General features: G+C 43.7%; 1 protein-coding gene and 1 long non-coding RNA gene across 4 annotated transcripts in view; both read right to left on the bottom strand.

Annotated features, from left to right (window-relative positions):
• Positions 1–13280, bottom strand: part of LOC137479575 (uncharacterized) — a 335528-nt gene that overhangs the window by 72350 nt on the left and 249898 nt on the right. The window lies entirely within an intron of this gene.
• Positions 2333–13280, bottom strand: part of EPHA4 (EPH receptor A4) — a 103952-nt gene continuing 93004 nt past the window's right edge. The window contains exons 14-18 of one of the 3 annotated variants that reach the window (XM_068200986.1): positions 12765–12914; positions 10210–10403; positions 7561–7716; positions 6403–7281; positions 2333–4199 (exon numbers count right to left, since the gene is read on the bottom strand). In XM_068200986.1, coding sequence (XP_068057087.1) covers positions 7167–7281; positions 7561–7716; positions 10210–10403; positions 12765–12914 — 615 coding nt within the window. In that variant the 3' untranslated portion in view covers positions 2333–4199; positions 6403–7166. Of the gene's footprint in view, positions 4200–4309; positions 5435–6402; positions 7282–7560; positions 7717–10209; positions 10404–12764; positions 12915–13280 lie in introns of those variants that run through there. The other 2 variants (XM_068200987.1, XM_068200988.1) reach the window with 2 other exon arrangements.

Genomic DNA, 13280 nt, shown 5'->3' with positions numbered 1-13280 from the left:
AATTGACCCATATATATATATATTACACATGTATATCTATGAAAGTAAGTTAACATAGCATATTCCTGTGGCTACTCTCTCCGTTCAGCCATGGAGAATACATTTTACTAAACTGATTAGAATGAAATGCTTTAGGTTTTAATTTTACTTTTAAAAGTTTACATGTTCATATAACTTTCTCAGAGGCTCCTATAAACAAAGAATTATGTTCAGGGCCACTGCCAGAAATAAGGTATGTCAGGGGTCTGTAACCCATTCAATAGAGGATCAGTCAATGGCCCAAGGGTACTTCCCTGAAAGGGAAAGGGCAAAATAACTGAGGTCAAGGCCTCAAACCCAGCTCTAGTTTTAATCATGTTGCTGATTTAGAGCAAAACAAGCCTTTTTTTTTTTTTTTTCCTTTGCAATTGTCAAAAAACATTTTGTTTTTCCTGACATGTCTACAGTGGCCCCCACATCTGTTTTTTGCACTGCTCCATGCTCAGCTCAAGGACAGGGACATTCACCATGAATGAAATGCAAATATATAGGCTTTATGTGAAAACAGAATCACTTGCCTCATGATGCTGTATGTGGAAAGAAGGAGAGGCAGGGAGAGAAAAAATGTATTTTTGGCCAGAAAATCTTTCAGTAAAATCCATATACCTGGAAGTAAATTAAACCACTGGAGTAAAAAGTTTCTAGCAGATGATTTCGTAGATATGGGAGCTAAAAGGGGAAAAGAGCAGAGAATCAGCAGAAGGAGGGGAAGGACCCAAATGTTCAGCCCTCAATGGATACTTTGAAACAGTTGTTTCTTAAAAAAGATGTAAAGGTTCTTCTTTCATTTCCCAATGAAGCTAAACAATTTGTAAAACATCTTTGTGCATGTGAAATGAAATCTGTTTCTCCAGCCATGACACATTCTCCCTCAGTACTCGACTGGCTGAATCCAGGCACCTCAGAGCCACCCAGCTGGCTGCCCTCCTCACCCACCTACAAAAGGTGAACTTGCTTTTAAAACACAACCACCCAGCGCTAGCAGCAGGGCTTTTGGGCACCAGCACTGCACAGTTCTGTTCTGCTGATATCGCTGGAGTCTTTCCCAATCTGTTTGGTTCAAAATCTTAAGGAAAAATCTACAAAAGCCACCATTGCTTCTTTGCCTCCCACGAATGGTGTACACATGTAATTTGGGTAAAGTTCTGTGCATCCCAAACTAAGCAGCAGCCCCGCTGTAGCTGTGGCTGAGGCCACTGCACCCTTGGCACCCACACCCATGCGCCATCACACAGCAACATCCTTTCCACAACATCCATGCTCTCAGTTCCTGGCTCGGAGGCCTCCTCAGGGAAACTGTCCCTCTCCATTTTCCGCTGCTCCTGACACCTTTCCATGAGTCTTCAACACGAGCCCACTGGCAGAGGCAAAAGTAGCCCCTGAGCAGAGCAACATGGGCATAACTCAGCAGCAAGGCCATGGCTGCAAGGAGAGGTGACAGCCTGGCCCAAAGGACACGGTGGTAACTGTAGGAGTTCTGCCAAGGACATCTGAGCTTAGGCCAGGTCCAGCTGGGGAGCAGGGGAGGGACACTATCCCTAGCCAATCCCAGACATGAACATGAAAAATTATGGCCCTGTAGGTTTTTCTCAGGCACAGTGCCCATGGATAGCACCTGGTCGCCAAGGAAGGATCACTGATATTATTACTGAGCAGCCTGGCTGCAGCACCCTTCCCACATCACAAACACCACGGCTCAGGACAGCAGCAAGGAAATCTGAAATCTGCTGAAGAGAATAAATCCCTCTGGGGCAAACACCAGGATTGCTACTCTGAATTCTCTATCTGTATCTGTTGTGGATAAACTCTAAATTAAAAACAACATGCAATAATTAAAAATAGTCCATTTCAGGTTTGTACAGCAACTACTTTATTATTTTCAAATGCAAATGTTTGCATTGTTTGCTATTTTACAATTTTACAAACTAGGTATAAAAGACCATAAATAAATGACATAAGTTATGTGTACCTAAAATTCACGGAGGGAGAAAAAAATTACAAATTAAAACAAAATAGAAAAATCTATATATCTAACCCAGAGATCGTTCAAATGCACGAACCAAGAAATGCTGTTAGATTTTTTCAGTATGAACTAAATTATAATATGCCTCATACATTCTAATTTACACAGTCCTTGCATATTCCAACATACTTGCAGTGATACAAAAAAATAAATGCGCTCTCTTTTTATTTGTCTGATTAGTATTTCAGATTTTTTTTTTTCTGGTTATGAAAATGTCACATAAAAGAAAAATACTGCTTTTTAAGTCCCGTTTACTGGTTACTTACCAGCTTTTTTTTTTTTTTTATACATATATATTTTTAATACATAAGATCCATCACAAAATTAGCACAGCAAGAAACCTGGACAAACATCAACCATTGGTGTGTGAGCAGGACAATTGAACACACTCGTTGTGGGGGACGAGCTGGCGGTGGCCTGTCCCCGAGGGCAGCAGTGTCTGGAGCAGCCCATGGTGGCCCAGCCCGTGGCCACCTACGGCACAGCTGGCACATCCTGGTGCCCTGCCATGCCCAGCTGCCCTCGCTTCCCTGCCAGCCCTGCTGCTCCTCCTCCTTCAGAGCAGGTGGCATTACCACGGAGGGTCAGCAAGGGGGAAAAAGAGGGAACAGGAGCAACCTCAAGACACCAGGTTACAGTTCTGGGCAGGGCTGCACGTCCAGGAGCCCCACATGTACCCGAGCCCCTGGGCCACGTAGGCAGCACGGGCACCTGCCCCTGCCAGGTGCTCGTGGCCCTGTGTCCCCCGGGTGCAGGCACTCAGCTCCACTCCAGCTGCCCCACGCTACACCAGGGTGAATTCTCCAAACACAGCAAGCTCTCCTAGGCAGTGTCAGCATGCTGCAGCACTGCTCCCTGGGCCATGGAGCAAAGAGTGTCTTCTACTGCTCTTCAACTGCTCTTCAACTGCACAAGGAACAGGACACACTGCACAACTCTTGCTAACTGTTTGCTTTACAGGTCTTGTTGCATTTTTGTTCCTTATCTGTGCTGGGAACCAGGGAAGTGTTCTGATTATTACGTTGCACACAGAGCAAGGTGCTTCTGTGAATGGAAGAACTGCATATATTTGCTAGCATTCAACAAGTCTTTAAAATCCTATTTTTGCAGATAAAAAAGGCTACATAAGAATTCAGTTCAGGATTACCAGTGGATAGAGATGCAGGTGTTGCCTCCACCACCTTGCCACTGAGAAACTGGTCGTTCTTGGTCATAAGCAGGGCACTAGTACAAATAAACACTTAACAAGAACCTTTAGCACCCTTTAGATCCTGCATTCATTACTCCAAAACTAACTTGAAATTGCCCCTGTTTCAGGCTGCAGAACTACTCAACAACGTTAGTGTGGCAGCTAAAAAATACACTTACAGATACAGAAATTTCAACACTTTCTTAATGTGTGTGTTCTTGCTATCATTTCAGACATGAGCTATCAGCCTGGTCTCACAGGACAGAGGTGTTTGGGGCACATTCACAGGCAGTTCTACACACGAGGTGACTTGCACGCCTACACACGCACACAAGCACACGTACGCACCTTTCGGAGGAGATAATAATCCATTATCCATTCAAGGAAAAAAATATATTTATATCACTGCAATGGCACCTTTAGTGTAAAATGTCACTTCAGCAATGTACGCAGGCAGCTCACAGGAACTGGGTTCTTTGCTGTGGCACCTGGCCTGGCGTCCATGGTAAGATGTGTAGTGCTCTGTCACCTTCATTCATCCGGGATGCAGTGGTGACAGCCAGGGGAATGAGGAGGGACAACAACAAAATATATAAATAAAACCAAAGGTAAGCAGAGAAAGCAGAAGAGGAGGAAAAACAAAATCCAGAAGTCTGCAGGGCTTTGACACAGTACATTCCTCAAGTGACAACTGGGTGCAGAGTCTTAACGAGTTAGTTATCGCTCAGTGGAGAAAAACAACAGAGTGGGTGGCCCAGGGAAAAAAAAGAGACAGTAAAAGTCACACTCTCTTCGGGACCGATGACTGTTCAGCATGTGTTTTCCAGAATCAGTGCTATGGAAGACGCAACTGTGGGTCCAGAAGGCTTCATGTCTAGTCAGTGTTCCTCCATGGTCAATGAGATCAACAGGACGGGATACGAGGCTGTGAAAGCAAAATCCATCTCCCTGCACAAAAAGAGAACCCAAATGTATTAAACCACATGCACCAAGACAGACAACCCAGACCTGCCCAAATGGCAGCGCTCAAAGGGTGGGAACCCTTTGCCTTCCTGTCTTTCTTCCTTCCCTCACACTATTTCAAAATCTTGCTTCCATGGCATACCTTACATGCAAATATGTAATCAACCAATCTATCTTTCTATCTATACTTACATGGGCCACCTTTTTTTCCTCTGTCTGCTCTCTTCAAGCTAAAATTAAATTCCAGTGGATGCCCTTCATTGGCCATGTTTTATCTCACAGGAAACACAACCACCAGTGGCAGTGCTGAAAACCCAGCATCTGAGCTGCCTTCACAGTTTTCCTTCTATAGGGACACAGTTTTCCATTTTGTGTGGAAAATATTGCACTGTTTTGAATTACCACTACTAGACTCCAAGACAGCAATTTAACAAACTGGCCAGAAAACTGGGTGTATTTTGGTTTTAGATAAAAAAGATGATCTCAACAGAACACAACAGATTTACAGCAAGGAAACTTCAAGTATCTCTGCACTTGAGAGGCAGAAGAATTTTTCCTGCTGAAAGTACAAATGTCAGGTCTTTAAAATGAGTAACTACTTCTTATGTTGCCTGGCAAAGTGACATTAAAACATGCTGGTTTAAGTAGATTTTTTTAAAGAAATCTTAAATTTCTTGAAATGGAAAAGCTTTTATAAGTAATACTGCAGAACAGTTTATACTGAGCTGTCATGACTTGACAGGATCCAAATTTAGCATCTCATATTCAGAACAAGTTGTTCTCTGAGAGAGTTGGGAGTGAGGGAAAGTCAGTGGTTAAAATCAGCAAGTTATTGTTAAAAGTGACAAAAAAAGTGATGTGAGTGACAATACAGTATGTGTGATTTGTCCAACTGAGTGAACTGTTTTGGATTTAGGATAAACTCAATTATTAAGAAAGTTTGACCTATAAAGCCACTAAATCATTTCTGAATTTGCTGTCAGGTGTGGAGTAGGACCAAAATATTATAGACTAAAGAACCAGTCTTAGTGCCATTAAACGATATATCTCACCTTTCTGACATTGTGCCTGGCACAGCTGAAATGCAATGTCAGTTCTAAAGGACATGTCATGAAAATCCTCCTCCTGCTCAGCACAGAGTAAGCAGCCCATCTTTTTTCTAAGGTCATCTCATCACTTTGGTCCTCAGAAGGACTTTAAAGGAATCTAACTTACATACTCTGTTCAAAAAGAGTAATAAAAGCTTCATGACAAATAAATTCAAGCCTCAGTGTGTTCAGAGCTTTAGTGGATAAAGCTTTATCCTGTGTGACCTGCTGAGGACAACTACATTGCCATAGCAGTCTCCTTCACCTAGCAAGCCAGGGCACACTTTCAGTCACTCAGCTTCCATCTATTCCCTAGAGGAGGCAGAGGGCAGCTTTTCCTTGCTCCCTCTCCTTGGCCATACCTGCAGAAGGGTGCCAGGCCCCAGCTGTGCAGTCTGCACCTGGCTTTCACACACCCACAGCTGCCCTGATAATCCCAGATACTCACCCTACAGGGCTGGTTTTCAAAGTGGATTTTGGTTCCCACAACTGATCCAACAGGATCACTGTGCACGAGCTGTTACCCTGCCTGACACCCATATTGCACAAAACCTGCAAGTCTGCATGCTCTATCCCATTTTTTTCTGCTCCCCTTCCCATAAAACCACTGACACCACAACTGAAACACATCTTTCTAAAACCCAAATACTGCTTTTACTGCTGTTCATGAAAATGCAGGAAAAGTCTTTGGTTCTTCTTGGTGCATTTATGAGTATTTGTACTTTACACTGTGGCATCCATTCATGTTGAGTTTTTCCAACCACAAAATAAGGGCATCCCTACTGCTGTCAGTGTGAAATGAGGTCAAGCTCTGAGCACTGAGCTGAGCCCTAAGACACTCCTACACCTTGTCTGCACACCCTACCAGGCAACAGCTTGGGAGCAATTTGAGACAGTGCAATTTTCACTGCCATCAAATAGAGCAAACAATGGGAAAGGCTCAGCAATTAGTCTGGGAAACCAGCACAGATTCTTACAAACCAGTTAGGAACCCCAAATAACACATACCACAGCAGTTTTTATTTCCCCCAACAGTGATGAAATCCTGGCACAGCTTACAAAATAAAGCACCATGAATATGTTGGACACAGTACTTCCACTGACCTTCCAAGAGGCAAAGGGAGTAAGTTTCTTGAAAGAGAAAAGAAGTCTGAAAGCTCCACAGCCACGATTGTCACAGCTGAGTACTGGCAAGATGGTCACAAAAGTCTTTCAATAATAGGCTTCAGCATGGCACAACAGCCAAGAACCTCCCCAGAAGTCCAGTTTTGCCCAGTAATCCGCAGGGTGGGTCACTTCACATCTCAAGCCCATAAACGGGTAGATCACTAATTGGCAGGCACTGATTAGCCACATGATATTCTCACTGAGGTTTTTGCAAGGTGTTAGTGATGCATCAAGTCTGCAAAGAATATCCTAGGGCAGATTCTTCATTCCAGTGAAAGATACACAACGGTGGTTTCACCCACAAATAAAACACTATGGTTGTAATCCTACAGGTCACAGGGAGAAGGAAAGTAATGCTGTTGTTTTTTAAGCACAGTATCTGGCAGCAAACATAGCATCAAAACTTGTATGTGACTTTATATTTATATAGATACATGTATTTTACATATCATTGATCAACAGAGATGTATGTTCCAAGAAACCATTTGTTCCAGGTCTGGTTTCAAATGACGGCTTGTCATTTCTGGAGGCCCCTCCCAACACACACGCTCGGGTTCCGCAATCTGTACATCAAGCAATGCTGCAGATCTTTATTTCAACGGGCGAGGAGACGAAGTAAAAAAAGTGCAGTTCTTCAATTAAAGTGCATGGATGAGGTAAACTAATTTCAAGAGTTTTGAGTTTATTCAGTGCTGGCTCAGACGGGAACCATCCTGCCGTGCATCTGTTGCATTTGGGTGTGCATTGCTTGGACGCTGCTCAGGATCTTGTTCTGGTGCGCCAGGGCCGTGATCCCGATCCTGGCCAGGTCCCTGTGGAAGGCAAGAGAAGAACAAGGGGCTGAGAATGGTGGCTCAGATGCTGGTGCAGAGAATATTGAGTGTCAACCACAAGCAGCATTAGCAAAAGCAGATGTACAGAAATGTTTAATTAAATAAGTGGAGGCATTGTGGAGGCATTTTAAAGTTATCCTCCATCCAAATGAAAGGCATTCCATTCCTTTAATGACTGTAATGATATGCAGCACAAAGCAAGAGAGGCTGATTAAATCCAGATTTACCAGTTTTTTTGTTATATCGCTGAGTACTTACTCCTGGTTCATATGCACCACAGCCTCTAGGGTGGTATAGCCAGCAGCTGTGAAGTTATCCTTGTATCGCTCCATTTTCATGGCTTGGAGCCAGTCACTGACAGAAACAACCGCCGAGAACTCAGGGGAGCTGGGATCCAGCAGGGCTGTGCTAGGTCTGGATGCCAAACAGTGAAAGGACAGAGAAACGGTGTCAGCTGGATCACGAACCACAAATCCAAGTTTGGTGTCTGCAGCAATTAACCTCAATGATGAGGGAAAGCAAGGGCAAGAGGCTGTGCCCAAAGAAACTGGTGGCTCTGCACATCAACTCAGATCAATGCAAGAAACTGAACAAGATGCAAAGTAATGGGCCAATTTTTGCTAAGAATGAATTTGACCTGAGGTTTCTATTTTTGGTTTGAGATCTAATTTGAACCACAATACAGCGTATGATTTACATCTCAGATACAACCAAGCTCACAGAAAATGCTTTTACTCCTCAAAACAAAGAAGATGGCAGTGCTGGAAGGCATTTGGCCTACTGGGTCTGTGTCTCATGGGCAGCAATGCCAGACCTTGCCAAGCCTGTGTGTGTCAGACTTCAGCTCAGCAGCTATAGAAACACTGCTGAAGTATGTGCAAAGAACTGGGAGCTCACACCCTGCCAGACTGGTTTGGAGGGTAAAACTCTGGGCAGGTTCAGATAACTCCTGTTTCTAGCCAGGTCTGCTCAGTGCATTCAATCAAACTCAGGACAGCAGGGAGTTAATCCCCTCTTTAATCAATCCATTCCTGACCGAGTGTGTGCCAGGAGTGGCGGGAATCACACGAGCTTTGATCTTTGTTTGCACTGTGGAATGTGCGTCTCATTTTGCCTTGCGCAGTTTTGCCAATAATTATTTTTACAACATTTTCTTCTCTTATTAATATTGCACTTACTATTTCATGTATATCATAAGTCACAGTTTCATTAAAACACTATAAATTACTGTTATCTATCTAATCAAAACAATTATCATTTAGCAATTTATTTGAAAATGCACATCATCAAAGACTAGGTATGCAATAGCATGGTTAGGTCTTGCCTGAGGCATGGAGTACACGCTGGCAATACTTGGTTCAACTCTTTTACTGCATTATCTAACACAAGACCAATGATGGTAACCTATTTATATATAATTATGCTTTAAGTATAAAGTCATATATTAATAATGTTATATGCATATTTGAAATTCCTATTCTGAAGAAAATAAAAATATTTATAAACAGCCATGAACGTGAAATGACCTTGAATAGGCTGTTAACTTACACACAAACAGAGAATGACCTTGAGCAGGTTATTAACTATTGGAAAACCTATATATTTTCAAAGAGCACCTGTAAATTGAAAAGAAAGCAAAATGGAGGAGTTCATACTGTGATTCTTCAACCAAATGATCACAGCAGATCATACTGTGTAAATTATTTACACCTTGAGGAAGGATACATTTTTGCCAGGCTCCCAGCGCAATAAGGGCAATCTGGAAGAGGTGGCGATGGTGGCCTCACACGGTTAATGATCCCTCTTCTGGTGACATACATTGTAAGCAAGACTCACTAAGGGACATACAAGCTTAAAAAAGGATGTTGTTCTGTTGGAGGCTGAGAGAGAATCTCTGTTACTTCCCCACTGATTCACGAAATTTAATTTTGCATTGTCTAATGCATATTTTTGTACCTTTCCTCCTACTAAAAAACATTTTTCTATTATCTTCCTTGTTTCTTTTAAACTTTTTCCCCATATTTGCTCTAAGCAAATCTACCTGACAAAGCAGAGACATTTGGAAAAAATGGACCAAAGCTGGTAGAGATCAGTAAAGCTCCTATTACTTCAGCAGTGTTTCACCAGCTTACACAAACTGCTGATCTGTCCCAACAAAGCTATTTTGGTTTTATCCTACAACTCTGGGAGTTTTCCTTCCTGCTGCACTTCTCTTGCACGTACCAGGTACACCATGCTTAGCAAACAAAACAAATGTAATGTGGGATCGGTGGAGACATGAAACTGGCTTTCCACAAAATTAAATTCAAATTCACATAAAAATTAATCCACACCTTCCCAATGCCCGCGAGGCGTTGGCTGTAATGCTGTAACGCTCATTTGCAAATCCTACACAAATCTAGGGTTTATAAAACTTGATGATGTGCTTTTCCTGCAGAAAACCACATCACTCCTGTTAGCTGCACTGATTGAGGTGACCCTACCCACTCAAGCCCTTTCACTAGGGGGAAAAGGGGAAAGAAGCAGCAAACTTTGCTTTTCAACAGTTTGCCTGCATCAGGACGTGCTTCAGGCTGTGCTGGAAACTCGCTCAGTGCTGGTGTGATCCAGCAGCAGCTCTGCTCACTCCCCTTTCCTCCTGGCAGGGCTGGTGAGCCTGGGTGCCCCGGGGGCCACACGGAGCCAGCAGAGCCCTGTGCTCACCTATGCAGAGCAGCAGCTGCTGTGCAGGCTGGCCCTGGGAGCTGCGTGCCACCCGCACTCCGTGTGCCACCCGCACTCCGTGTGCCACCTGCACTCCCGTGTGCCACCCGCACTCCCGTGTGCCACCTGCACTCCCGTGTGCCACCCGCACTCCCGTGTGCCACCTCCCCTGCGCTCCCTGGTATGTCACAGAGCACGGCTGACCTGGAGCTCTCGCTGCCTGTCCTCTTCAGGCTGTTGGGGTTGCGGATGAGCTTGTCCAGCATGTTGACGATCTGCCCAAATTTGGGCCGGTCGCTGCGCTCCTTCTGCCAGCAGTCCAGCATCAGCTGGTGGAGGGCGATGGGGCAGTCCATGGGCGGGGGCAGCCGGTACCCTTCCTCGATGGCTTTGATCACCTGCAAACGGCACAATTAGGAAGACATTGGAGAACATCAGACACGGCTCAGTCCACCAGCTGAGTACCGTTTATCCTAGGACCATCCCGACTACGGTGACAAATCCCCAGTTAAGTGATACAACACAGAAAATTGCACTCGGACTCAAGACAGCTGGTGGTCTCAGAACTGTCATTTCTCCTCAACAACTCAAAACTCAAAGTGTAGCCAGAGCAGACATCAGATACAGCAGGGCAATTTGTCACAAAAAAGCACATGGGATACAGGGATGACAGAAGAGCCCTGGTTAGAAATAAGCAACTAGCCTCGTTGGACAGAGGGCTGGAGAAGCAACAGCTCTACAGCAACTCTTTACTATCAGTCAGTTTCGGGTGCAGTATGTTGAGAGTGTATTTTCCCCATCATTTTTAAGATACAGCAGATCTCTCCCTCCCCCTGTCCTCCCAGGCTAGCTCATTTCTGTCAGTAAGAGAGGCCTTGCAGAGAACCTGTTCTCTCACTGCTGTATGCTCTGAGCCAAGAAATGCAGAGATAGGAAACCTTTTGTGCAGCTTTACAGAAGTCCAACACATCTTAAGTATGTATTTCATATTTAACAGAACCCAGAGAAACGCAGACTGAAATCACTTCAAACCCTCTAAAAAGCTCTCCAGAGGCTCAGGAGAATGGGACATAACCAGAACTCAATTCTGACATGACAGGGACATGACCCAGGAGCCTTCAGATCTGAATTAATCAATATGATACTGCTGGCAGGACTCACGATGAGACTAGAGACCAGGAGTGCTCAGAGACTGAGTTGCACTGAATTCTCTCCTTCTGGACTTGTCCAATTAGTGGCTAAAATCCACTGGGAGGACAAGGTGAGGGACATGCTTGCATTATTAGCAGCTATTCAGTGACCACAAATAAAGTGGCTCTCACTCCTCCAGAAAGTATGAAGCTCCTTTTGATTTCTCTTGATTCAATGGACACTGAGTATAATTTGAAGTCCACTTCTGCTTTGTTGTGAGAAACACTGCTCTTGCCATCATTAAGGAAGAAAAAAAAGCATGTCTATGCTATGGACTGTAAAGAGTGTGCACAGACAGTAATATTGGCTTTCCCTATCTTGTTCAAGCCAGCTTTTCAGCGTGGTCTAGCAGTGCACAGTCTCAGTGAACACCAGCCTAACATAAACAGCTCTAATAAAAGCAGCTGTTTGTTGCAGCGAGCACCACCGCGCTGTGCAGACATGCCTGATATAACCGAGACACATCTGGTGTTTTATTTTCTTGCTAAGTCTTGATGACTTCCTGTTAGCAAAAGGAAGGCAAGATTGGGTGCCAGAAGAGACGTTTCACATCAGAAGGAAATTAAAATTATATCCCCCATTTAGATTAAATGCCATCCGCATCTAGACACTCTTTGAAAATGTTCAGCTCTACAGAAGAAAGCAGATGACTTGTAAAATGCCTTAACCACTCCCAAGGCTGTATATTCAGATTACCATTTTCTTCTTCCCCTACTTGCTTCTAAATCCCCTGGGAAAAGAATTACAGATAATCTAAGACTCATTTTCATTGGGATTTTTTTTTCATTTAATAAAAATTCTATTAGCAAAAGCTCTTATTAGCATTATTATTAAATACTTTTCTGGAACAGCAGCCATTGTGCACAGACCCTCGTGGAACACATTGAAGTAGTCCAGATGGCACGGTTAAACAGGACATGCATAATTTAAGAATGGTCATTTATAAAAGCTGCTTTTTAATGCCCTCAGGGGACATCTATGCCATTGTCACAAGGATGCTCTGTCTGATGATCAGAATTGGATTTCCTATGCTTTGATTGAGATATCCTACAAGAAATGAAATCACCTGGAAGAGTTATAAGCACAGTGGAGCTTCAAGAAGTAACTATCAATAGGAAGCCCATTCAAATTCAAGTGTTTTTCTCTTAAAGACATTCAGTAAACCCGAGATATAATATGAACATTGAAATTTTCCTTCTCTTGACAGTATTGCAATTTGACAGTTTAAATATATTAGTTTCCCTTTCCTCCATTTTTCTTTAATTGCTATGTTTTTTTACATTTAAAAGACCAAACCAAATAAAACCCATGCACAAGGTATAAACCCTAACTTGAGAATCCCCTATTCTGTGAGCTTAGACAAAGTTTGAAGTACTCAAGGAACTTTAGTTCCAGAGAGGTTCCCTGAGAAAACAGGAGCCTATCACCCATGACATCCTTTTAAAAGCCTGGAATAAACATCTTATAGCTATATAGCAATTGCCACAGAAACACATCAGCAGACATCTAAGGACAAAGATGAAGCCATGGGGAAGGGAAAGGCAGGGGAAGCTCAGGAGGACACTCACATCTTGGTTGGACATGTCCCAGTAAGGTCTTTCCCCGTAGGACATCACCTCCCACATGACGATGCCGTAGCTCCAGACGTCGCTGGCCGAAGTGAACTTGCGGTAGGCGATGGCCTCGGGAGCTGTCCACCTGATGGGGATCTTGCCACCCTGCCACCAAGGAAAGGAACCACAGGCTGGTGAGTCACTGATGCAGTGGTGTGTGTGGCTGACACTGTTCTACGGATACAAAGTACAACATGGTTTTTTGTGTACAGCTCCAGAACCCTTCTGAAAATCTCATCCACTTTCTCTCCTGCTTGCCATAAAGCTGTCAGATCCAACCAGGAGGCAATGCTGCCCATCTGTTTGCTTTAGTCACGAGGAGGAGAACCAGTAAATTGTTAAATGTGTTTTTATCAGCCCTCCAAGAGATCTCTGCTTAGGGCTATGCTGAAGCCTGAGAACAAGCCAGGGGTTTTACAAAGTATATATTAGAGATTTAGTTGACAAAACAAATAAGTACATGCTGTTAAT

The sequence above is a fragment of the Anomalospiza imberbis genome, chromosome 10, assembly GCF_031753505.1.
Source record: "Anomalospiza imberbis isolate Cuckoo-Finch-1a 21T00152 chromosome 10, ASM3175350v1, whole genome shotgun sequence".
Lineage (NCBI taxonomy): Eukaryota > Metazoa > Chordata > Aves > Passeriformes > Viduidae > Anomalospiza > Anomalospiza imberbis.
Note: the sequence above shows the minus strand (reverse complement) of the source record. Positions and strands in the feature narration are given on the sequence as shown.